Consider the following 27,102-nt stretch of genomic DNA (forward strand, 5'->3'; position numbering starts at 1 on the left):
ATATGACAGGCGTTCTTCTGGATCCCTTTCCCAACAGTCAAATGCATAGTAAACACTTTTACTAATACTTGCAAACAAACATTGCTTTGTTTGTATCTGAAAATAATTTTCAGTTCCATGAATATCATATAACTATCCCAACTTTCGAAGTTTGGGTTTCATGGAAGCAAACATATTCCACTTGACCGTAACAGAATTCTAGCTTTTGGATCGAAGGACGAGAGTCACATGATCCATAGCATTAGCGGGAGGATACGGAAAGCATGCGATAGGACAAAGTCCTTCTCGGCACTTTTGAGGACAATCCTCATATTACGTTACCAATCATAAAGTTTTAACCAGATATTTAATAGCTATTCAATTTTAATAGGGAAGGTGGAAATGCGAGCCATTATTCTACAACTATTATGCAAACCACACTTAGACAGTGTTCAAAATTAATTGCATTGAGAATTAAACATGTTAATTCAACAGTGCGCTCCCACTCAAATCAATATCTCTCAAAATTGATTGTGAGTGATACAAGACCCACATTTCAATTGTCCGCCATTGGTGTAACACCACTGATGACGAAAAATCTCAACCGGTAGGCCAACTTGCCAATCACATATCTATGTGACTCTTGTTCATCTTTCGATGCGTGTGTTCCGAGCTCATGACGGTCATGCCTGAACGTCAAGACAACCAAGTGATCTCGCTGCGAGGTCTCAACTCACCCGCCTCACACTTCTCTAATCGTTCGTACCCGTGTGACACGGCGCACCCCGAAAAGATAGGTGCCGTGACGGTGCTACACTTGGGAGAACACTAACTACTTGGTATTTTTGTGAGAGATCACCCTAATAAAAAGTGACTACCGCGCAATCAAGAAGGGTGCACAATAAGGGATAAACATCTCAGGCAATTCATAATAGCATGATATGGTATAGCCCTTTCTGACGGAGAAGTATTTCATTTCTTCGTCTTCAGCATACGCGTCGGTGTTCACCTTCGCGAAGATTGCCACCACCTTGTCGATGCACCAGATAATATTGCTATCTCCATAGCGTATAAAATTAATGCATTACTTAAGGTTGACACGCAGGTCATTAAAGTGCAATCATATGGCTCCAGCCATCATGCCGAATCATGACTCGCAGGTCATGTTTATCAATTTTACATCATATAGTCATCTCATACATAATCGAATTAGTATGAGCACTGCTATACCACATCACATGCACATCCTGCAAAACCAAGTTAGACGCCTCTAATCGGTCTATGCAAAATTTTATTTTACGTGGCTTCTAAGGTTTTGACTTAAACCGTAGCTACCAACGTTTTATCATCAAGTATGATTATTCAAGTTGCTACATTAACATCTTGGGGTGTATGAAACACGAGATAATTAAATCTCGAGCCCCATAATAAACTTCGTCATACGCATGACCCCTGTGCAGATCATATCTGCAGTGCCCTTTCATCTGTGAATTTCATCTTTCTTTTGACTACGGCAGAACCCAAAGAACTGATAGCACTTCCATGATCAATCAGGATCACGGATTGCCAGAACTTTGTCAAATTCCACCATGCTGTCTCGAGATTGAGCAAACGCAAATTCTAGGGAAGCAACAAGAACGTCGAGTAACAGATTTCATCTGTCACCCGCATAAATAAATTTCAGCAATAGATCTCATCTACTACCTAAATATATTATGCAATACCCATACATCTCCATGTATTCTAGATCGAAACCTGCATCTACGCATAGCACGTCTCTGATACCACTGTAGGGTAACGCAGCAGAAAACAAAAATTTTACAACCTACGCACCAGCCCAGGACCACTATGGAGACTGCATACATGGTTTGATCTTTTTCGTTACCGACTCGTAGCGCAGCAGGAAGTAGAGTCAATGACGATCGGCGGTGTAGATCCCCGCAGCTAGGATTTACAACCTCCCAACCGCGAGGATGTAAACCCTCATCTGCTCCTCAGACAGCCCTCCGGGAGGCGGTCGAACAGCCCCCCCCCCCCCGGACGGTGTCGCGGACAGCCCTTCGGGAGGACCTTCGAAACTCGAACGGTCACTCGGACAGCCCTTCGGGAGGACCTTCAAAACTCGGACGGTCACACGGACAGCCCTTCGGGAGGCACTCACGAACTAAGACCGAAACTACGATCTCTCTACAGAGTTGCACACATACGGTGTCATCTATCCGGCAGGGCTTCGCCGTCCAGAACTAGTTCCTGCCGGAACCCAGACAGCCTTACGGCTCTACGAAACTCTTTTCGTGGGAGGGAGAGAAGAAGCCAGATAATGCATGGCATGTGTATGAGAGCAAGGGATGAGTGTGGAGGGCTGCCCCTCCACCTCTATTTATAGGAAATCCCAAGGGGGTAGGGTAGTTTCACAAAAAACCCAAAATGCACATGAATGAAGTCCTTCCACAAGGACCTAGGAGTGAAACCAATCAACAGGAGGGTCCCCAAGGGGGGATACCCCATGTGGCCGGCCACACCCCCATGAGGGGCCCAAAAAATGGCTCCTATCCATCCATGTCATCCCCAAGATCTTTTGGAGCAAAGCCCCAAAAGGTGGCTTTCCATAAAGTAACCATAAAGCTGATTTTCACTATTCACGACGACATTTTTCAGCGTCTGATCGAACTGAAAATATTTATGTGGGCTAAGAACATTTCCAGTACCCACTAAAATGATTTTCAATGCGTTCCAAAACAATTCCGGTTTTAGTGATTTTCATCTGCGAAACGCATCTGAAGTGGCTCCGGCAGCTCCGGAACATTTCCGGTTTTTATCTCAGAAAATTCCAAAAAGCTTCCAGAATGATTCTGGCATCCTCCAAGAATTATCAGGCATGTGCCGAAACCAATTTGACTTAATGGTGTATCCCGAAACAACTTTTTGGTATCATCGAAACTTATCCGATGACCTCTCTCTGCAGTACGATTCCGCTGTCCGAAACTTTTTTGGTGATTTTCTCTCAGACTCCCTGTCTAGTATTCAGCAGATAGATGACCCTTAAGCGTGTGACCCTATAGGTTCGGTGAAGTATAGACATGACCCAGAACCCCTTCCGATCAATGATCAACATCGGAGCCGTGGACACCCATATTGACCCCTATACCCACACGAATAAATATTCGAGTGAACCTCCAGTTGCCGTGTGCTATTCCTGTTGCTTCGCGATATCTTACAAATACCCGAGGTGAGACATGTTGGCTTTCCCGTGGATCAACAACTTGTCCACTATGCTAGTTACCTCGTTACCGGTTTTGTTCTCTTTTCTCGTTTTGTGTTCCGGCATCCCCGTGATCAAATCACAAAGTGTCTGGCCAGACGATGATGGACACCGTAACACCGAGAGGGCCCGAGTATATCTCTCCATCGTCGGAGGAGCAAATCCCAATCTCGAGCTATCAAGTTACTTAACATACTTTCCCATGAACCCGTAAGCCGCCGTAATAGCCATCCAGTTACGGATGACGTTTAACAAACCCCAAAGTTCATGAAGAAACTCGATACTCTCATGGTCTAAGGAATTATGCAAACATTAACTATCTCTGTGTTATAAACCATTAACTTGTGACGAATGTATCTCATAGCATAACATCAATTCGGGTTGATTCAACACAAATGTCCTTCCTGACATTGTGCCCTCAAAGTTGCTTGGCATGGACATGCCCATGATTGGGAAAACATAATCATCATGCAATACTTGAGCTAGTCTTAGAGGCACGACTAGGAATACATTTTACCGTTTATTATTCCACACGTGCATATGGGTTCTCCCCAGAGCCTTTATGGATATACGGGCTCGGGAACCACAGCAGTTATAGCATGGAACATAAACATAATTATGAACAAGGAAATAATCAATAACATTTATTATTGCCTCTAGGGCATATCTCCTACAAGAACCACATGGGGGCTGATGCTAGTCATATGCTGCTGCGGACGTTTCCACTTCTTTCTCGATACTTGTTCCAAAAATTTCATCAAGCCCCAAATCAAAACCAGGAGCTCGGCAATATTCATCAAAAAAAACTTGGTGTCCGTACCTCACGCGTTTGAACAGGTGCATCACAAGTTGGTTGTCCGGGTGGCATTCCTGATTCTGGGGGGACAGTTTTGCTTATGCCTACTCCTATATTCGCAGCCAACTTGCACTTGTCAAACTTGGTGCTTGGAGGCATACACCTTGAAATGAGGTTGTTGATTTTTTGTGCCTCACTCAACTCAACCGTATGCAGTACTACTGGCTGGTTTCCCTTCTTTGTTGTATCTCTTGCAATCCCCTTTGCTTGGATGTCCCCAATTGCTTCAGCAGTAACTCCTTGAATAACTTGGGCTACCTGTTGGTGCCGACCATTCAGATCACCAAGTGTTTGCCTTGATGTGAGTGGGGGATCTTGCTTTGGTGACAGTGCTGCTTGCTTTCGCACAACATTTGCCTTGGGCTTGATCTGATTTGTCACAGATGGAGAAAAAGTTGCCTGCATATGTTCAAGTGTTTCCTTTGCTATAATAGGTTGTTTTGCTGATGGGATTCCACCAGGATGGCACAAAGTTGCTTCACTCTTGGCCTGAGTTGCTCCAGTTTCAATGATGGTTGCCTGCACATTATTTTCTGGTGGTATTTCATCAGCACATACTGCTGCTGCCACATAACCTGAACTGGCTATCTGCTCGGGATGTACAGGTGGAGCACCCCCTGAATTGGTTAGCAAGCTCGGCTTAACAAATGTAGGAGTTGCCTTCTGGTTGGTTACAGTTGCTGCATTTTCAGAAGTAGTTGCCTGAGTGGTTGGTGGCATTTGCATGCTTTCAGACAGTCCTTTAGTCTGTCTTCCATTTGCACATGGTAACTCATCCAGCTCATCACATGTCACTATGGTTAGTGTTTCTATGAAGGTCACCCTCATCTGTTTCTTTGGTGGTTGTGGTCGACGGGTGCCTGCTACAACAACCTTAAGCATATCTCCTATGTTGGAAATATGCCCTAGAGGCAATAATAAATGGTTATTATTATATTTCTTTGTTCATGGTAATTGTCTATTGTTCATGCTATAATTGTATTGTCCGGAAATCGTAATACATGTGTGAATACATAGACCACAACGTGTCCCTGGTAAGCCTCTAGTTGACTAGCTCGTTGATCAACCGATAGTCATGGTTTCCTGACTATGGACATTGGATGTCGTTGATAACGGGATCACATCATTAGGAGAATGATGTGATGGACAAGACCCAATCCTAAGCATAGCATAAAAGATCGTGTAGTTTCGTTTGCTGGAGCTTCTCCAATGTCAAGTATCTTTTCCTTAGACCATGAGATCGTGCAACTTCCGGATACCGTAGAAGTGCTTTGGGTGTGCCAAACGTCACAACGTAACTGGGTGACTATAAAGTTGCACTACGGGTATCTCCGAAAGTGTCTGTTGGGTTGGCACGGATCGAGACTGGGATTTGTCACTCCGTGTGACGGAGAGGTATCTCTGGGCCCACTCGGTAATGCATCATCATAATGAGCTCAATGTGACTAAGGCGTTAGTCACGGGATCATGCATTGCGGTACGAGTAAACAGACTTGCCGGTAACGAGATTGAACAAGGTATTGGGATACCGACGATCGAATCTCGGGCAAGTAACTTACCGATTGACAAAGGGAATTGTATACGGGATTGATTGAATCCTCGACATTGTGGTTCATCCGATGAGATCATCGTGGAACATGTGGGAGCCAACATGGGTATCCAGATCCCGCTGTTGGTTATTGATCGGAGAGGCGTCTCGGTCATGTCTGCATGTCTCCCGAACCCGTAGGGTCTACACACTTAAGGTTCGGTGACACTAGGGTTGTAGAGATATGAGTATGCGGAAACCCGAAAGTTGTTCGGAGTCCCGGATGAGATCCTGGACGTCACGAGGAGTTCCGGAATGGTCCGGAGGTGAAGAATTATATATGGGAAGTCCAGTTTCGGCTACCGGGAAAGTGTCGGGGGTTATCGGTATTGTACCGGGACCACCGGAAGGGTCCCGGGGGTCCACCGGGTGGGGCCACCTATCCCGGAGGGCCCCATGGGCTGAAGAGGGAAGGGAACCAGCCCTTAGTGGGCTGGGGCGCCCCCCTTGGGCCTCCCCCTGCGCCTAGGGTTGGAAACCCTAGGGGTGGGGGGCGCCCCCCTTTGGCTTGTGGGGGAAGCCACCCCCTTCCCGCCCCCTTGGCCCCCCCCTTGGAGATCTGATCTCCCAAGGGCTGGCGCCCCCCAGGGGTCCTATAAATAGTGGGGGGAGGGAGGGCAGCAACACACCAGCCCCTGGCGCCTCCCTCTCCCCTTGCAACACCTCTCCCTCTCGCAGAAGCTCGACGAAGCCCTGCCGAGACCCGCTACATCCACCACCACGCCGTCGTGCTGCTGGATCTCCATCAACCTCTCCTTCCCCCTTGCTGGATCAAGAAGGAGGAGACGTCGCTGCACCGTACGTGTGTTGAACGCGGAGGTGCCGTCCGTTCGGCACTCGGTCATCGGTGATTTGAATCACGGCGAGTACGACTCCGTCATCCACGTTCATTGGAACGCTTCCGCTCGTGATCTACAAGGGTATGTAGATGCACTCCTTTCCCCTCGTTGCTAGTATACTCCATAGATGCATCTTGGTGAGCGTAGGAAAATTTTAAATTATGCTACGATTCCCAACATCCTATTGGTATCTCCATAGAGCTCGGTCCACATACTTGTTGCATCAGTCTAATAAGTGTCTTGCGAGGGCATATATCCTCCAAAGATAAATCCCAGGTTTCTTTAAACTCTAGGCTGTCAAGCAATTCGTTAAAAATGCGCTTCATTTCCCACTCAATTGAGAAACCATCTGAAACATACCCAACTTCCTGAATAGGGATCTCGGGGATGGTGCTCTTCTTTTCTATATCTAGTTTCACTAAATCTAACATTGAAAAAGTTTGTACGGGTTCTGCTCTTCCTTTTTTTCCTTCTTCTAAATTCAAACCTGAATCGATGGAATCTCGTCAGTTTCTGAGCTGTCGTGGACTGCATCGTCACTGCCTGGTTTGTCTCCCTCATGATTATAACCACCACTGCCACCTCTGTCTGTGCTCTCACCACCAACATCCCCATCCCCACTACCCCCACCTTTGTCATCCTCCTCCTCCTTATGTTCATCTTCTTTTTCTCTCTCTTCATCATCCACTTGTTCATCTGCATCGTCATCCTCCTCATCATCTTCTGCCTCCACCTCATCCTCTCCTTGCTGCTCTTCATCTTCTCTGTCGGGATCTTCATCATCTGTTTCTTCTCCATCCTCCCCTCTGTGAGGTTCTTTATCCTCTCTCTCCCATGGTCCTGCACATGATCATCACCTGTCATGCTCCCCCCATGTGAGTTGCCATCATCATCATCGCCATCATCACCATCACTATCAGTGTCGTCTTCATCATCATCTGATCCCTTGCTTTCATTGTCGTCGTCGTCATCACTGTCATCATCCGACTGGTATGATTCCTCATCACTAGGGAGTGTGTTGCTACTGCTTGCGCCCGCATGTCGTCATTTCCTTGAATGTTGACTGCTTGAACCACCAGCATTGTCAGCTGCGCCGCCACTTGTTGTGCCATCGTCTTCATAAAGTTTCCCAATTCCATGTACGAGCTTTCCCATTGAATGAGATATTTCAGAACAAATTTCATGCACCAACCCAACAAGCTTTTTTTGTTTCTGCACACAATGTAAGAAAATCATAAGCTTAAAAAGAAGTACCCATTGCACATAACACATGGGAATGTGTAGGAAAAAACAGCTTACATTTGAGTCGTATGAGTTGGGGACCCTTGCTGCCACAAACTTAGTGACATGTTCAAGACTTCCAAACAAGCTTTCATCAGCACATCGGGCGAACTCGGTCTTGAGCTGAGAATGAAAATTAGGAAAATGAATGAATTTTGGTTAAAAGTTTATTTTGATTACTATATGTTGTCAGTTGCTAAAATATACCAACTGTAGTTGCCTCATTACTGTGAGTGCGGTTGCATAACTTCTGCTTAGGAAGTTGTCTGACATATATGTTTTGTTTAGCAGGTAAGAAACCAAAGAAAAACAGTTGAAAAGCAAAGGGAGAAGAGAATACATTCAAAATGTAAGCTGTCGGGCTACTAGCCATGAAGTTGTCGAAGAATATTGGTTGAACTGCCCAACATTTGGATGTAAGTTGCCTAACATTGATGTTTCCACATGACCTTATATACTCACCATTGATTGGGTTTTCCTTCTAAAAAAATAAATGAGCAACTGCTTGACACATAAAAAAGGAGGAGAAAACCAAAATGAAAAACTTACCCTCAACTTTCTGAACTCAACCCGACCTTTTTTGTCCTTTTTAATGACCTTGGCAATAAGAGCAGAGTTCCAAACAGATACTCTTGGTACCGTGCTTGGCATGGGTTCATCGACATCCAATGAGTCCAGGTATAGCAGCTGCAACACGCAAGACAAGATGAAATTGAAACTCAGAATGAAAAAGTGTTTGGAAATGCAAAAAAGCAGGAATGCAAATTTATATAACAAGACGATAACAGAAAAAGGGGAAAGAACAAGTTGCACTTACAACTAAGTGCATTACACAACAGCACACTGCCTTCTTATCACTTGCCCCCGCGAATGCCAACTTTAGTTGATCAACTACAAATTGGCACACATTGGTCTCTGTTATTGCATCCACATGCATCACAGCAGGATAGCACCATGGTGATATGTTCAAACTTGTTGTAGGAGCAAGGAAACATAAGAAAGCAACTGCCAACCAAGCACGCAAGAAATTGTCATCTGCTGCCCCAGCCATGTCCTTAATCATTTTGCACCATGATGTCAGTGATGGTGGACCTTTGGTAGTAATCTTCAAGATTGCATTCATTGGAGTTGTGTATTCTGCTCTATTCTCTTAGCACACCTTCCTCCCCCTGTTTGGCAGACCCCATATCCTATGAACACTAGCTGCATCAACTGGAATCCTGCCCCTCTTCGGGATGACCAGCTGTGATCTTTCAGGGTCATAATGCTTCATAACCCACTAGCTCAAGTCTCCTGGCATACTGGAGGTTGCGATGTCCAACAGGCCTCCAAATTCTTTTGCAATTATCTTATCCTTCTGAGGTCCCACTAAATCCTTGTTTAGCTTGAACAACCTTGCAGGTGATGCCCTGTTTCGCCGACCCTATAACCAAAAAATTAAGCAACTCTAAGTCAGGTATTTGTGCAAGTCTACCAAATTATTGAGCAACATTTAATTAGGGGTAAACAAAAATTCGCCCATTTTCAACCCCAAAACCAAACTCCCCTGAGTGCTGCATCACTCATTTCTTGGAAAAAGAACAACTCTTATTGGGCATTTTTGCAACTCTGTGCATGTAGTAAGGTAGCTACATGCATGACTAGTAGGTGCATACAGCATAAAAAATGCAAAAAAGCATCATCCTCCCAAAATCTTTAGCCAAAAAAATACTTTGAGCTACCAGGTGCATGCATATTTTACCTCATTTTCGCCTGTCTTCTGCCGTTTTGGCTTCGATTCCTCTTCTTGTGTGGTATGCTTGATCTCTAAATCATCATCTGGTGCGCTGGCGTTGCTATCTATGTCTGACGGCCGCTTGCCATGAGAGATTATCCCTTTAGTACGGCTACGCTTGTAGCAATTAACGACTTGCCTTATTGCAGTGGTAGGTGAACCTACATTGCAAAAAAGAAAGTCATTTAACTCGGACATGCAAAACAACTCAGCCCTGCCTCACCTTCTAAAAGAGCACTATTAAGAGAGAAGGAAACAGAAAAATGGAAAACCAAAATACCTCTATTTCATCTGCATCCTGTTGGGTTGCTTGTGCAGCCTGTCTGTCAATTTTCTTGTTTGTCTCAGACATTGTTGATTTCTACAAAAAATAAACAGAACACAAATAAGGATATGAGCAAAGGATAGGTAAGAAAAAAGCCACATTTACAAATCCTCTCCGTTATGATGGAAAACTTGTCTACACATGACACTGTATTTGGCTATTTAATATCTCAATCAACAACTATATAGTTTGCTGATGTGCCACCGACCTACCCCCTCCCCATAACAAAAACATTGGTTTTAGTAAACTATCAGAATTAACAAAAAATGTAGGCAACTCATGTACTGGCGTGTGGCAACTCTGCAACACAGTTTTATGCAACTCTTGCCTGAAAATACTACACAAAAACTAGTCATGGCGTCATCGTCTTCCTCAGCCCAGACAAGAGATGGGCGGCAACACCTCACGCCCATCATGCCCCCATTTTCTCTCTAACCGCATCACCAGATCCCAATCTACTTCATTTTAACAGAAAAAAGCAACAATCTGCAATCTGTATATATGATTTGGGACAAATACAACACCATTTAGTTGGTTTAACAGAGATGTGGTATGGTTTGTAATAATAGAACGTCAAAAAGATTGATGCAGACCACCAGCACATCATGTAAAAAAGGCCACTGATCCTAATTTTGGAATTTCAGACTTTAAAAGTGGTGACAGTATATCTCTTGCGTCTCTAGTCCATTCCTTCAGTACAAATACTACACAAAAACTACCCTAGCATCTCTAGATATTCATGTGAAAACTGAAAAAGTAAACCTAAAAAAAGGGTCAGTTGAGGCAACTTCCTACGCCCGTAAAAAAGCAACCCAACTCATGACAAAAACTACGAAGATCTCAAACAACACCCCTAACAAATACAACCCAACACATGGGCTGTTCAGACAAAAGACAATGCAGTAAAAATGACGGGCAACTCCTGTGCAGATTTTAGGCACAAACAAAGCCAGAATCTACAAATCCAACTCATACATATTAAGCTCTTCAAGCAACTAATACACGAAATGCTAGGCAACTCTTATGAAGATGTCGGGCAACTCCTGTGCAGATTTCAGGCAACAAAACCAGAATCTACAAATCCAACTCATACATATTAAGCTCTTCAGGCAACTAATACACGAAATGCTAGGCAACTCTTATGAAGATGTCGGGCAACTCCTGTGCAGATTTCAGGCAACAAACCCAGAATCTACAAACAAGGTCATACGTATTAAGCTCTTCAGGAAACTTACACAGAAAATGCCAGGCAACTCCTATGCACATGTCAGGCAACACCCGCATAATCTGCATCGCAACTCATACGCAAAAATCGTGCAGGGATCTCGGGCAACACCCCTATAGAACGCAAACTCGTACCCCTGACAACCCTGGCAACCGCAAACGGCAGATCTATCGCACGTGATTCGCGTCTCCCCCTACCTTCAGCCCCTCAACCTTTCAAAAACGCAGCAAACGCACCACCACCACCTATCACCGAGCGGGAGGAGAGATCTCGAACCATGGGAACCAGGAGATGCACCTTACCTTAGAAATTCGTCGACTCCCCGCGGCGGAAACGCAGCGTCCAGCCGACCTTCAACCCGCATCCTCCGACGGTTTGGAGCACCGCGGCGACCTTCGCCCATCTTCGGCCCACCACCACCACCACCACAGCCTCACGCACCCCCTGCCCGTCGCCCCCCGCACGGGCTTCAACACCACCACCCGCGGTCTCCGCGGATGCCGGCGACCTCTGCCCAGCACGGCAACCTCTCCGCGGGACGGCGAAATCTCCAATTTCTGCGGTGGGGAACGGTGGCGTGGTGCGGGAGGAAAGCGGAAAGGGATTGGGAGGAGACAGCGGCGCCCCTCGCCAGGCAGTTTCGGAAACTGCGCCAACGGCACTGAGGTGTGGGCGGTAGTGGTGGGCCCTTCCAGGTTTATGGCTGTCGTGAAGGGTCACGCGAGCCGGCCAGACAAAAAACACCTGCGCACGATCGCCCGTGCGACTTCGAGATCGGACGGCTATCAGAGCTTGTGCTCGCGCGAGCAAACCAGCATCCAAACACTTTTTAGCATTTGAGAAAAAAAATGCATCCATCTTTGTGGGCGCATGGCTGACCCAAACAAAAAAAGGACACATCGGTCTGCTCGACCGATTTAAAAAAAGAAGATAAAATCGGATCGGCGCGTTGGAGTTGCTTGAGCCGTCGTTGACTTGTGAAGTGTGGCTGGAGCAGCTCCCCCGCTAACTTTCATGTGACCCTCCATGCCACCGTGCTTTGCCATCTGACCATCTCCGCGCGCCCCACACCAGACACAAAGCCGATCCAAATCAGCCGGTGATAGAGCAAGATCCAGCCAGCCCAAATCCAACTGCCTCGCTACAAATCGTGATGATCCGATCTGGGATCTCGGAGAAAAGGAGGCGGAGGCGCAGGTCCGGAGCTGCAGCAGGCGTGGGAGGTGCTCCGGCCGGAGTTTCATTTTCTTGAAGTGGAGCCGGCGGCGCTCTGACGAGGGCGTTGTTGGAGGAGTACCACGCGCTGGTGGGACACACGCCTCGCGGTGTCCGCGTTGGTTTATCGCGGCGGCCGTCAGTTTGCCCGGCGGAGGACATCGACTGCCCCGAGTACCCGCTCGCCGTCGACAAGGACGGGCTCCCCACCCGGCGCCCAAAGCCAAGACGTGAGCTTGAATTGATTGATTGCGTCGCATCGCGCTGCTTCGGCGGTGAATTTTATCTGAATTTTACTCTCGGCTAACTGGCCGTGGTGGATGCGACGCAGGTCACCACGTTGGGTTGCGGTGCCTTCGCGGTGGCTGACGGCCGCGGTTGGGGAGCTGGCGAGCCGGGCGGAACGCGTCTGGGTCTGGGTGACGACGGCGTGAGATTGGGGAAAGTTGAAGTGCAGGGGAAAAAAATCTAACTGGTGAATCCCAGCTGACAGCAGTCTCGGGTCTCTCAGCTTTTGCTTTTGTGGTTCATCCATAGCTGACTCTGCTTAATCTGTAGCCACGACGCAGCAAAAATGGCGATGATCCTAGATGCCTTTGCATACTATGTGCAAAATATGCTCACGGAGATGGTGAAGGAAGAAGTGCACATGCTGCTTGGAGTCGGAGATGACATCGACAAGATGGATGTCAAGCTTGGGGATCTCAAGAACTTCCTTGCCGATGCTGACAGAAGGAACATCACAGACAAGAGCGTGCAAGAGTGGGTGGGCCAGCTCAAGCGTGCCATGTACGAAGCCGCCGACATACTCGACGTCTGTCAGCTCAAGGCCATGGAGCGTGGTTCATCCACTGTGGATGTCGGGTGCTTCAATCCCTTGCTCTTTTGCATGCGGAATCCCTCCCATGCCCACGACATCGCCACCCGCATCAAGGGTCTGAACAAGAGGCTCGACACCATCAAGGAGCGAAGCGCTGCTTTCAGCTTCATCAATCTTGGTTCATACGAGGACCGTAGCAGCAAGGTGCACGCTTCTCATTCTGGAAATACCAGACGTGAGACATCAGGGGAGTTCGATCGGTCGGGTATAGTCGGGGAGAAGATCGAAGAAGACACAAGAAAGCTGGTTGAGATCATGTTGACTGAAAAAGAGGGCAACGCCAACATCATGGTGGTTGCCATTGTTGGTGTCGGCGGCATAGGTAAGACCACTCTTGCCCAGAAGGTCTTCAATGACGAAACCGTGAAGGCCGAGTTTGATAACACAATATGGTTGAGCATCAACCAAGACTTCGACAGGGTTGAGCTGCTCAGGACAATCATCACCCTTGCTGGGGGAAAACACTGTGGTGAAAAAGCGTTGGCTGTGCTTCAGCCAATTCTCACTACTGCCCTGACAGGGAAGAAGCTATTGCTGGTGCTAGATGATGTGTGGAGTCACGAAGCATGGGGTGATGTGCTTGAAATACCCTTGGCTAATACTCTGGTTCGAGGTAGTAGGGTCCTCCTCACTACTAGAGATGAGAGAGTTGCTCGAGGGATGAAAGCTGTGCTTCCCTACCACCACGTGGACAAATTGAAGGAGGAGGATGCCTGGTCATTGCTCAAGAAACAGGTACATAGCCAAACTCCATGCATCTTCGCTAATTATGCTTATTTGGCAAGTCCAGATTGTGAGAAAACATATATATTGAAAATTCAAGATTAAGGAAGCCACCACTCGTGTCTTGCTATCGTCGAATTGGGCGGTTGTTATGCTAACCAGGGATAAACCGTAACAGGCCAAAGCTTCCAGGTTTGGCCCAATAACCAAGTCGGTTGGCCTGCATTCTTGTCACATAGAAGAGAATGAGCTTATTTGACATCTACAGCATTAGTACACAAAACATAATTTTTTATGGCCTAAAAAACAGGACAATAAGGGCTCCTTCGATTCATAAGATAGGAAAAATTGAGGTTTGGTATACCCTGCCCATTTGAATTCTATGGAATCGAAAAACAGAGGAATTGACACAAGTGGGTGTTTGATGGCAGCATAGGAAAATCACAGGATTCTTTTAAAAAGTTCAGACCTCATGGAAAATTTCCTATAAAATAGACCAGGGAAATTTCTGCAAATCAAGCACCTATCACAGGAAAAAAAAATCCATAGGATCACAATCCTATGAAATTCTATGGAAATCCCATGAATCAAAGGAGCCCTAAACTGGCGAACCAGCAGTTTGACCGCTGAACTGAACCGACAGCCTCACCGATTCGGTTTCAAAAACTATGGTTGGGTACAACCACCTCAACTAGCCACCCACTGTAATATTCATGGACATAATTAAATACAGAATTTGGTTTGTAATTGTATACAAACTAAGCATCTTGGTTAAAAGGAAAGTAAATTGCACCTTGTTTGGGTGAGCATGTAGCATATGTTATGATGTTAGTCATTCACGTGTTAGGTATCCTTGTTGACAGAGACCTCCCCGGTTAGCGATTCATCCACTTCACAAATTCAGTTTAGGTAGTTCATTGACAGATTGACTGATCTCTCTTTAGTTTCCTTTCTTCATGAGCTTATATTAACTGAACCTTAATTTCCGCTTGCTGCTAATAGACCACCATTTTTCTTTTAAGACAGCCCGCTCTGTACTGAATCGATTGGTTTAAATTTTTATAGATAGTCTCAAGTGTGACTGATATACATGAGATAGATATGCTCAAGGATATTGGCTTGCAAATTGTAGCAAAATGTGATGGCTTGCCTCTTGCTATCAAAGTAATGGGAGGACTCTTGTGTCAGAAGGATAATCAACACAGTGACTGGAAGATGGTTCTGGATGATTCTATATGGTCAGTATCTGGAATGCCCAAAGAGCTAAACCATGCAGTATATTTGAGCTATGAAGATTTACCTTCTTGCATCAAACAATGCTTTCTATGCTATTCCCTTCTCCCTAAAGCTGCAAAGTTTCTAAGAGAGGACATAATTGGCATGTGGATTAGTGAAGGATTTCTACATGGACCCTCAGACGACTTGGAAGAATTAGGAAGAAAGTACTATAAAGAGTTGATACAGAGGAACCTTATAGAGCCAGATTCAAAGTACATTGATCAACTATTTTGCAACATGCATGATGTCGTTCGCTCGTTTGCTCAATTTGTGGCTAGAGATGAGGCATTAGCAGCTCACAGTGGAGAAAGTAATATTGTTAGTAAACTTTGTGCACGTAAGTTTCTTCGGTTGTCGCTAGAAAGCAAAGCATCAGGATCAGATGGGTTAGACTGGAGTTCTTTACAAGCACAAGACACACTGAGAACACTAATTTCAGTTGGCCATATAAATATGAAGCCCGGTAATTCATTGGTTCATTTTCCATGTCTACGAACTCTGCATATAGAGTCTGCACATGCCGCGTTGGTTGAATCTTTGCATGAATTCAAGCACTTGAGGTACTTATCTTTAGAACGGTCAGATATCCGTAGGCTTCCAGAAAGCATTGGTAAAATGAAATTCTTGCAGTACATTAGCCTTAGAGGATGCCAACAATTTGTGGAACTTCCACATAGCATTGTAAACTTAGGACACCTAAGGTACCTTAACTTCCAGAAAACAAGTATAAATGGCATACCTAGGGGGTTCCGTGTTCTGACAAATTTGAGGAAAGTAAATGGATTTCCGGCCCGGGTGGATGGTGATTGGTGCAGTTTAGAAGAGTTGGGCCCTCTTTGTCGGCTCAAGTATCTTGAAATACAGGGGTTGGAGAATGTAACTGCTTCCTCGTTCTCAGCAAAGGCAAAGCTTGTTGAGAAGTTGCATCTTACCAACCTATGCTTAACCTGTGGTAGTAGATTGGGGGATGACGGGCTGATTGAAGAAGAGACCCAACAAATTGAGAAGGTGTTTGACGAACTCTGCCCTCCTCCCAGCTTAAATTTTCTTGCCATCGAAGGATATTTTGGCCGACGACACCCAAAGTGGATGATGTCATCATCAGATATGCCCCTCAAGAACTTGAGGATTCTGATGGCTGAAGATCTGGCTTCGTGCACACAACTTCCTGATGGCTTGTGTCAGCTTCCTTATTTGGAGTTCCTTCAGATTGACCGTGCCCCAGCCATCAAGCGTGTTGGACATGAATTCCTGCAGTCCTATCATCACCAGAATCCTCATCCTTCCAAGGCGGTGATTTCATTTCTGAGATTGCACACAATGAAGTTAATGGGCTTGGTGGAATGGGAGGAGTGGAAGTGGGAGGAGCAAGTTCAAGCCTTTCCTGCCCTGACTGAACTTATTCTGTTTGAATGCAATTTGAACCGTCTTCCTCCTGGCCTTGCCTCCCAGGCAAGGGCTTTGAAGGTATTATCCGTACAGCAGGTCAAGGGTCTCATCTCTCTAGAGAACATTGCTTCCCTGATCGAGCTGCAAGTAATTGAAAACTTCCACTTGGAGAGAATCACTAATCTCCCCAGACTGCAGAAGCTTACCATCACCCGCTGCCCAAAGTTGAAGGTGCTGGAGGGTGTTCCTGCACTACAGAGGCTCATGCTCGAGGACGACTACATGGAGACACTCCCAGAATACATGGGAAGTATAAACCCAAGACGTTTGGAGCTCTACTGCAGCCTGGCGCTGCTTGCTTCCATGGCAGTGGCACAATCTGGACTTGAGTGGGACAAGTTCAGCCATATTGAGCATGTCAAGGCATATGCACATGAAGGAGACAATCCAAGGAAATGGTATGCATTGTACACAACTAATCCCTACAACTTGGAGACAAATGTCAACAGCTCTGCTTTGATGTATAGAGGTAAATTGGCATTGCTCATTTATCTTAATTTGTTTGTGTGCTCTGTTTATTTGATTTATTTTCTAACTAGATCCATAGGTTGGACTCTGAATATATTCTCTTTATTCTCATTCTCTTGAATGCATCCTTCCAGAGTAGGTCAACAAAAACATGGTACTAATGTCAACAATGACATTACTACCTTTTTCTGTAAAAAACAGATGACTGGCTTCTAATCATTTTGTATTGGTTACTGTTGACGAATGCTACTTTCCGATTTGGCTGCACTCTCTCACGTTGCTAAATAGTATCTGTTCCATATTAACACCGTCACAGCAGAGCTGTTGCCTTGCAAGTTCTCGAGTTTGTAATTACTTTACTGTTTTCTTCAATTCTTCTCATGCAGGAACCTTATTTTCTTTGGAGGATGCGCAAACATTTGAGTCTGTCTTCAAAATGACAAGAAGAACTTTTAGGTATATCTGCAGCTTGGTGAGTCTGGAATTGAATTATATGACATGCTACACCTTTGCTGATGGGAGGGAGCTGTCTTTACAAGATCTAGTAGCCATTGTTCTCAGAAGGTTGTACTCTAGTGAGCCACCGGAGACAATAGGATCCACTGTTGGTGTGAACGAGTCAACCGTCTTGTTGGTAACTGAGAGCTTTGTTGCTGTGTTGTGCAATCGAGCAAAGCATCACTTGCTTTGGCCAGACTCCAGTAGAATGTATAAGATCAAATCCATGTTTGACAAGATCCACAATATGAATAACTGCTGCGGTGTTATATGTACAACTCGCATCCCATTTGGACCAAACCGCGACAGTGAGTATTATTGCAGTGTTATAATGCAAGTCATCATTGATCCAGAGATGAGGTTCACAAACATTTGGTTGGCATCGACAGGTAGCATGAATCCCTTCAGCATTTTACACAACTCTTCACTCTTCAATGAGTGCCAGAAGGGTGATTTGCTGAATGGCAACAAGCTGAAGGTAGCATTAGATGGATCAGAAGTAGGGGAATACATAATTGGTGATGTAGAATACCCTCTTCTCCCCTGGCTACTCACGCCTTACAAGGAAGAAGAGCTCTCCGACTCCAAGGTGGAGTTCAATAGGAGACACTCTGCAGCCACAACCTGCATGCTGAATAATGTACTGGCAAGGTTCAAAGGCACATGGAAGTACCTGCAAGAGGAGACATGGTGGCCGGTCAATCCGGACACTCTGAGTAACATAATCAATGCCTGCTGCATATTGCATAACATAGTCATAGATATGGAGGATGATGCAGCCATGCCAAGCTCTGAAGCTGAGGATTGGAGTTACCATCAGCAAGTGCGCCAGTTAGCAAATGAGGACGCTGTCAGGGCAAGGGATATGTTGTCGCAATTTTTCTTGGCCAGAATGTCATCCGAATTGGGAGGTGAGTTAACAGAACTTCTCCTACATCTTAATTTGTTCATTTGGTTGCTATGTCCACTTATTTGTCTTGATTATTTCGTCCTGCTGTTTCCATCCTTCATCTGTTTAGTCGGCACAGTGGATGCAGAGGAGGACCATGAACTAGCTGCAACAGGCTCAGGGGACGAAAACAAGGAACAAGAAGCAGAGACAAAATCAGCAGAGGAAGAGAGGCAATGTTAGGTACATTTTGCTGCTTCATTCTTGGCACATGCCGTGTTTAAAGTCTTGTTATTCCCTCAATTCCGGTAATATCAAACTACTAGCAATGTGTTAAGCAGAACACTAGTATCTAGTAGCTGAAACTCTTGTATAGTTCATTTAATAGCATTGTATTCTGATACAAAAGTAAAGTTAGCAGCTTTAACTGACAATGTGGCTAGCTGTTTGGACATCATCTGTGGTTTCCATCCATCAGTTGATGCAAACTGAAGAATTTGCAAACGTAATGGCGGGTAGCCTTATTCAGTGCAAGACCTTGTGATGAGTTCCGTAATGACAGAGCAAGAGTGCCGTAGCCCCAGTTCCATTACTTGGTATGAGATAGCAGTTTACATCATTGTTACAACACCGTTTCTCTGAATTGCCAAGCAACCCAGTATCTCTGCTAAAGCAACACCAGCCACAACTCTCTGTCAATCATACAGCTCAGGCAGAAAAAGTTTCTGTCAAGCATGACTCAGAGCTCGGAATAATCATCTAGGATAGCCCTATATCTTGCGCATCTTCAGCACCATCTCAGTCACACCTGCCCCACCGTCTTTGGCTCCAGCTTCGGTGACACATCGTCCCAGCAGCAGCTTTCTCTTGTTGGGGCACAGCAGCCTCCATCTTATTACATGTGGAACAGCTTCCGCCGTATAACCTGCATCCCAACCAAGTGGTTTTCGGAAATGTATGCCATTGGGATGTTTCCATAAAGACCAGAGCATGACAGTATTTACTACTGCAAATTAATTGATTGATACGAGAAAAGTACCTTCATCTTAGCAACTCCAGCAAAACAGAGCCATCTTTCTTACTTGGCTTGTTGGTTCGAACTGTGATGTCAATTCTCATGTAGAAGTAATCAACTTGTCCAGACGTAACGAGGCCCATTTGACCCCAGTAGCCCAGGGTCGGGAGCTAGGACTTCTGAGGTGAACAGTCCCTCAAAGTAACCCTGTATCAGAGATGCTAACTGGTCATTACCTTCGATCCTGTTGCCGTTTGAGTCATTCAGAAACTTTATTATGTTCTTTTTTCTCCGTTGCAAAATGATGTGATGAAAGAAGCTCGTTCCACAATATAAGATCGTTTTTCAAGCTAGCTTGGCTTGAAAATCGATCTTATATTGTGGGATGGAGGGTGTACCAATTAACTGGTATGAGAAAAAGTAAAGAATCCAAGATTGGTATCTTAAGTCAATTCTTCCTAAGATCAGCCTTCAAACTTTGGTAGTGATTAAACAGAGTCATCTGTTCTTTTGGCTTGTTGATTGGTTGCAGACAGGTGGAGGATGGAGGATTGTTGCTTTAGTTTGACTCCAGAAATCAAAATCTAGGAAAAAAGACGAGTTGGAGACTTTTGGCAGAAGATGTACACCTGCACAAGGCACGTAACTAGTCAAGCTGTCCTCCATATAGGATGGTCAAGCTCCACAAATTTGGGATTTTTCTGAGTGAAAATATATATCCCCACTTGTCGATGAAACCCAAGTGATGCCGAATTGCTTCCTGACTACGAGTGATTATCAATTCCGAAAATCGAATCACAATCTCAAGAGTCAGTCAGATGTATGAACTGAAGGAGTAGGCTAGGGCAGTGTTAAACTGTATGTAGTACTACTAAATTTCATTGTTTTGATTATCCATGAGTTTCAGTTGCATTAATTTTCACCCAGCTGTAGGATCAAAGGCAGCAATAGCCACTGGACGTCCGCTGTCGACCGAATGATTAGCAGAGGTTAACAAGGTCAACTTAGGCAGCCTAACACATACGCATCTTCCTGCTGAGGGGGGATAAGTGATTTTTTTTTTGTTTAATCTCTATGCATGCCATGTGTAGGGCAACATAAAAGAACACTCTCTCTTGTCTCTCCTCGGTTTAACTTAACTAAATTAATCTTTTTCTCCTGCAAAGGAAGTGGCCTGAAGGAGTAGGCTAGTACAGTGATAAACTGTTTTACTGACTCTTAAAAGTCATAATATAAGATTAGTAGTGTTGGTAGCACCTCTGCTCAATGCTAGAGCAGATCTTCCCAGCTAAAATCCTAATTAACATCTCCAAGTACCTACATAGAATTCCCCATGAAGAAAAGCAGCTAGCTCCTGCACATATATAGATCAACCAGTTTAGTTCTAGTGTTGTTGGATTTTTTAATCCACACAAAAATACACTACTCCCTCTAATCCATATTACTTGTCGCTCAAACATATGTATTTTCTTTTTCTTTTTTAATTCGTGAATATTTCTTGAAATTTAGAAACATAATTTAAATCCATGATTGTTTTCCAACTTCATGAATGTTTTCTTCAAAATCATGAATACTTTTAAAAAACTTAAACATTTTTTTAAAATAGTGAAATTATTTAAAATCCATGTACATCTTTAAAACTTATGAAGACTTTTTACAAAAAATATGATTATTTTAAATATGAACATTTTTTAGAATTCATTAACATTATTTAGAACCCGTGAATAATTTTTAAATTTATAATCATTGTTTAATAAATTAATAAATGTTTTAATAACTTTTTGAATAGTTTTTTAATTCACAAAAAAATCTTCAATATTTTAAAAAATTTGAAGAAGTGTTTTAATAGGAAATCCAATTGAAATATAAAAACAATGGACTGGAAACCTGAGTGGAAAAACTCTCCAACGCAATACGCACACGGCGCTAGATAATGTTCTGTGAACCGGCAGGCTGGGAGCATGATTTGATAGATCGCGTGAATTTATTGTCGCTAAAAGACGCCGATGTGGACTGGGACCCTCGCATGCAACGGCAGTGTTTGGATCTTTTCACTCCGGTCCGCCCGTATTTTCCAGTTTAGTACAAGAAATTTAATTTTGGTGTGGTTTTTCTTCCTATAGGCTGAAATTGTCGATATACCTTGCTGATACGTACCTACGGTTTTCTAATACATTTTTATATACTTGAATGCAAACACATGCTGTTTTTTGTATTGTGCAATAATCAACATGTTTATTGGGCTGCACACATTTCTTTCTTTCCTTGCCGCACTTTTTTTTTATCATTTCCAACAATTGATATGTTCATTAGGCTGAACACATTTCTTTCTTGGGAAATTCTACTCTACTCACTACGCGCCGTTGAGTTCAGGTGCGGCAGGCACACGAAATCCATTCTCTCCTACCCTGCCCTGCCCTGGGTGCTGGCATGCTGTGACGCTATCGTGCTCAAACCATTTCTCACTTTCCAATAAAAACATGCTTATTAGGTGAAACACATTTTGAGCTAGCACACCCACGCCTGATTCCCCCCCCCTCCCCGCGCGTCGCCCTCCTCTGGCGACACGGGGGGCGCCGCAAGGAGTCCCAGCCGCCGGCCTACCCCGCATTGCCGTCGCCGGAGGGCCCGCCGGCGAAGCCGGGCCGGACCGAGGAAGGTGGCGGCAGCGGATCTAGGCCCTCGCACCCCCCAACGCCCCCCGACACTCCGCACGCCACCCCGTCCAGCCGCGGCGGCACCGTCCCCTGCTGGTTCGGCGGGGGCGGATCCGGCCACCCAGGGCCGGCTTTGGACCAGTGCGAGAGGTGCGACGGCCCGGGCCCAGACTAAAAGGGGGCCCATAGTATATATGCAGTATATATATTATATATTACGGATTAGTGGAAAAAAAGAATGACTAACGTCCAGCCCAGGTAGCTCTGAGCCCACCCAGCAAGCAGCACGCAACCACCACTAGGGCCTGCCCAACCAAGCCCAGGCAACGCACGTTGCCCTGTCGTTCGCCTGGAATCCAGGGAGACGCACCGACACAGGAGCACGGAGACGCATCGACACAGCAGCACTGCCGCCTGACGCCGACACCAGCGCACCGCACCGAACCTGGAGCTGAGTTTGGGGATCAAATCGGCAAGAATTCGGGGAAGAGATCAACTGATCAAGATCATCATTCAGAAGGTAATAATTCTCAGATCAATCCATTCATAAATCCTAATCTATAGGCGAATATTTTTCGGTGATCTCAATTCTGAAACTTCTCATCTAAAAACATAACATCTTCAATCTCTGATACTGTATTCGTGTTTCTCACTTGCAGCATAATCATGTTACCTAAAAAACATCTATCTGGCTGTGAGAAAAGAAACAACAAGAAAAGAGTAGACAAGTTGATTAAATCTCAGGAAGGCGCTATGGATATGTTTGTCTTGAGGACTGGTGCTGCTACAAATTCAGAGCAATTATATATCACAAATGGTGAAGAAAAACCTGATGATACTAAGAATGCCGTTGAGGAAAATCATGTCGAGAAAAATAATGCTGCGGAAAATGATGCCGATCAGCACACGGAAAATTTTAGTGACCATGAGAATCTTGGAAATGCAGATGAGCAGGGTTCTTCTTTTGATATATATGATCCTAGAACTTGGAATATTCTTGACAATAAATCAAGAGATATTCTCATTGAAAAAGGACCTATAAGGGAATACAATCTTGTGTTTCCCGAAGATGAAATTAGTGGCAGGCATTTTTCATATGATTACTACACAAGAAAGTTAAGGAATGGCGAGTTCAGTGATCGTAGGTGGTTAGTGTACTCTAAACACGTGAATAAAGTCTACTGCTTTTGTTGCAAATTGTTTAAATCTGGAAAAAGCAAAAGTCTGCTAGCATCCGAGGGATTGAAGGATTGGAGACATCTTAGTGAGAAGCTCAAATTGCATGAGAATAGTGTTGAGCATATCACTAACATGAATACTTGGAATGAGGTAAGGCTGAGGCTAAGTAAGAAGGAAACAATTGATAAAGACATGCAACAAGAGATTTCAAGGGAGAAGGAGCGATGGAGACTTGTTTTAATTAGAATTGTTGCTGCTGTGAAATTTCTTGCTAAACATAGTCTGGCTTTTCGAGGATCGAATGAGAAATTATATCAAGATAACAACGGAAATTTTTTGGGAGTAATTGAAATGATGGCAGAATTTGATCCTGTAATGCAAGAGCATCTTCGGCGCATTAAGAATAGTGAAATCCATCATCATTATCTTGGCCATAATATTCAGAATGAGTTAATTTCCCTTCTTGGTCGCACTGTTAAATATTTTCTGTTGAGGATAATTAAGGATGCAAGGTATTTCTCTGTCATCTTGGACTGTACACCTGACGTGAGCCATCAAGAACAAATGACTCTAATTGTGAGGTGCGTAAACATGTCAAGTACTACTACAAAAATAGAGGAGTTTTTTCTGGAGTTCTTGAAGGTGGATGATACATCCGGACTTGGACTTTATAATGTTTTAATAGATTCACTTAAATCTGTTGGTTTGGATGTTAAAGATGTTCGTGGACAAGGGTATGACAATGGTTCGAACATGAAGGGAAAACACCAAGGGGTACAGAGCAGACTACTTGAAACTAATCCAAGAGCATTATTCATGCCATGCGCTTGTCATAGCCTGAACCTTACTCTTAGTGATATGGCAAAATCTTGCGGTAAAGCTATTACCTTCTTTGGTGTTGTGCAAATAATTTATATATTGTTTTCAAGCTCTACTAAAAGATGGCAGCTATTGCTTGATCATGTTCCAAAAATGACAGTTAAGTCTTTGTGTAACACTCGATGGGAGAGTCGAATAAAGAGTGTTCAGGCTATCAAATATCAAGCACCCGAGTTAAGAAAAGCATTACTGGAATTGAAGAGAACTTCTACCGATGACGCCAAGACTAAGAGCGACGCAAAATCTTTGGCTAGCGCACTTGAGAAATTTGAATTTTTACTTGGCATGGTCATTTGGCATGACATTTTGTTCAGTGTAAACATGGTGAGTAAGAAGTTGCAGTCTAAGTTTGTGTGCATTGATGTTACTCTTAAACAGACTGAAGGTGCCATCTCATATTTTAAGAAGTACAGAAATGACGGCTTTGCAACTAGTCTGGATATTGCGAGATCTATTGCAATTGACATGGGTGTACAACCTTTGTTTCCTGTCAAGAGACGTATTACTAGAAAAAGACAGTTTGATGAAATTAGTGGCAATGACGAAAATAACCAGAATGAAGAAACGCAAGCAAGTGAGGTGGAATCATTTAGAGTTAAATACTTTTTGGTGATGATTGATGTTGCAATTGCTTCCCTAACTACTAGATTTGAGGAACTGAAGACATTTGGGAGCATATTTGGTGATAATGATCTAAGAAGATGTTGCACTAATTTTGTCAACAAATTCACTCATGGTAAGTCAGCAGATGTCGATCTAGATGATTTCGTTTCTGAACTAAAAGTACTGCAGGTGACATTGCCAAACACATTCATGTCAGCGGATCAGATATTTGAGTTTGTTAGAGATGCGGATTGTTATCTAAATGTCTCAATTGCTTATCGTATCCTTTTGACCGTACCTGTGACTGTTGCATCAGCTGGAAGGAGTTTCTCAAAATTGAAACTATTGAAAAATTATTTGAGGTCAACGATGTCTCAAGAAAGATTGAATGGATTGGCCATGTGCTGCATTGAGAAGAATATGCTGGATAGTATTGATCTTGACACTCTCATTGATGATTTTGCGTCAAAAAATGCACGAAAGTCTCGTTTCACATGAGTGTGCATTCTGGCCACTGCTCCTCCTGCACCGAGTGTGCATTCTGAAGATCTTTCTCGCATCTCAAAGACAGAAAAGAAGAAGAAGAAGCCCATGCACATTACTGGTCAAGCATTGACCCCTGTTGCCGTTCTGAGGGAAAATGAAGCCATTGATCTGTCAAGTGATGACGACCTTGCTGACGATGCTCTCGAACTGGTGATAAAGAGCAAGCAAGAGGCGGAAATCTTCAACGATCTTCCTCTTTTCGATGTGGACATCCTGAACAAGTTCATTGATGAGTGGTTTGACAGCCCAAACCTCAGTTTTGATGATCTTCAGCTCCCAATTGGCCTCAGTGTCTCCTTTCACGGAGCCATTGCTCCTGAGCTGGCTCTAGCTCAGAGAATTGTTGAACTCAAGAACAAAATTGACTATGAAAAAGCCCAGTTCATGAAGCATATGGCCAAGCTCAGTGTGACTGATGTCCAAAACTTCAAGCAAATGATGCATGAGCTCAAGGAGGCGTTTCACAAGAAACGTGAGGAAGCTAAAGGTTCGCGAGAGCACATGAAACTCCTCGCTGCCACATGTGTTCAAGCTTACAATGAAGCTGAGAAGCGCAAGGCACTTGGGCGTCCTGGCATCGACCCCAAGATGGCTGCCAAGAAGAAGAAGCCTGCTGTGGGCCCAGCTGAAGCATCCAGGCGGGAAGAGCCTCGCATTGTCTGCCAGCATGACAGGCTCGAAGCCTTAGGCCCCCATAGCAGCTTCAGAACTTAAGAAGACAAGGGCAGCTGAAGCTGAAGCCAAAAAGCGCAAGAACAAGAACACCACTGACGATGCTCCACCAACCAAGAAGAGAAAGACAAAGAAGAAAGATCGGGCTGCTCCCACAGAGCCCCTTGTCGTCGAGCCAATCTCAGTTGCTCGTCCTGCGTCCACACACCAAGAGCGTCGTCTGATACTTCACGAGCCTGCTACCACAGAGGCTCCTGAAGCTCAAGAAGATCCAGCTGTTGACAACACCGCAGCTGAAGACATTGGTCCCCAAGACAATGTAAATGATGATGAAGTCCTTCCTCAGATCGAGCACCAAACGGTATCATCGCCTGTTCTCACGAACAACGAACTCATCAGCATTGGTCGTCCTTTGACGCCAATTGCTCACGATGATTCATGGGCTGATCACCCTCAAGACTCCCCCCGTGCAGCAGAATCACCAAGTGCTCCACCGACTCAAGTCACCACTCCGGTGCTTGATGATGATGACTTTGAGGCCCAGCCAACTCCCTCTCCACAAGCATCGCCCGTTTTTCACAGGCTTCGCAGAGGACCAAGGCCCCAAGTCACTCTTTCGAGTGTTCTAGAAGGAGAAGAGCATCACCAATCAGTATCACACCAAGTGTTTCCTGAAGCCACTCCAACTATGAACATCTCAGAGTCTGAAGCCAAAGCTACTGAAGACTATCCGGCTGCATCAGCCGATGAACAAGAAGAACCCCGTCAAGAAGAAGAACGTGTTGCTACACCCCCGTCCAACCAAGAAGTTGTTCTCGAGGAGAACGTGTCTGACCCTCCAGCTACTCAAGTGGAGGTTGATAATGCCGAGGCGGCCACCAACACCAATACTGAAGCGAATGATGTTATCATGGCTGAAGCAAATGTGGCACCTGAAGCCAATATTGCCCCAGAAGCTAATGCTGCGCCAGAGATCAATATTCCGCCTGAAGCTATTGTGCAGCTTGCTGCCCATGTCAACG

The 27,102-nt window shown here is 44.8% G+C and overlaps 1 protein-coding gene across 3 annotated transcripts; it reads left to right on the forward strand.

Moving 5' to 3' along the window:
* The first annotated feature begins 12,097 nt into the window (after window positions 1–12,097).
* LOC123143264 (disease resistance protein RGA2) lies at window positions 12,098–20,460 on the forward strand. Of its 3 annotated transcripts, XM_044562120.1 has the most exons (7): window positions 12,099–12,574; window positions 12,676–12,819; window positions 12,903–13,959; window positions 15,013–17,143; window positions 17,529–18,551; window positions 18,660–18,772; window positions 20,077–20,460. In XM_044562120.1, the coding sequence occupies exons 3-6, from the start codon at window positions 12,919–12,921 to the stop codon at window positions 18,770–18,772; spliced, it is 4,308 nt and encodes a 1,435-aa protein (XP_044418055.1). In that variant the 5' UTR covers window positions 12,099–12,574; window positions 12,676–12,819; window positions 12,903–12,918; the 3' UTR covers window positions 20,077–20,460. The 3 variants fall into 3 exon arrangements, with proteins under 3 accessions (XP_044418056.1, XP_044418055.1, XP_044418054.1); XM_044562121.1 differs by having other exon boundaries at window positions 12,098–12,574; window positions 12,676–13,959; window positions 18,669–18,772; XM_044562119.1 differs by having other exon boundaries at window positions 12,676–13,959.
* Window positions 20,461–27,102: the final 6,642 nt, after the last annotated feature.

This window comes from Triticum aestivum, chromosome 6D (genome assembly GCF_018294505.1).
Source record: "Triticum aestivum cultivar Chinese Spring chromosome 6D, IWGSC CS RefSeq v2.1, whole genome shotgun sequence".
Lineage (NCBI taxonomy): Eukaryota > Viridiplantae > Streptophyta > Magnoliopsida > Poales > Poaceae > Triticum > Triticum aestivum.

Bases quoted from the DNA above. Each gene is read 5' to 3' on its own strand.
- LOC123143264 (XM_044562119.1), top strand. From the start codon at position 12,919: ATGGCGATGATCCTAGATGCCTTTGCATACTATGTGCAAAATATGCTC. The intron at 17,144-17,528 runs GTAAATTGGCAT...CTTCTCATGCAG, and splicing joins CTCTGCTTTGATGTATAGAG to GAACCTTATTTTCTTTGGAG. The intron at 18,552-18,659 runs GTGAGTTAACAG...TCATCTGTTTAG, and splicing joins AATGTCATCCGAATTGGGAG to TCGGCACAGTGGATGCAGAG.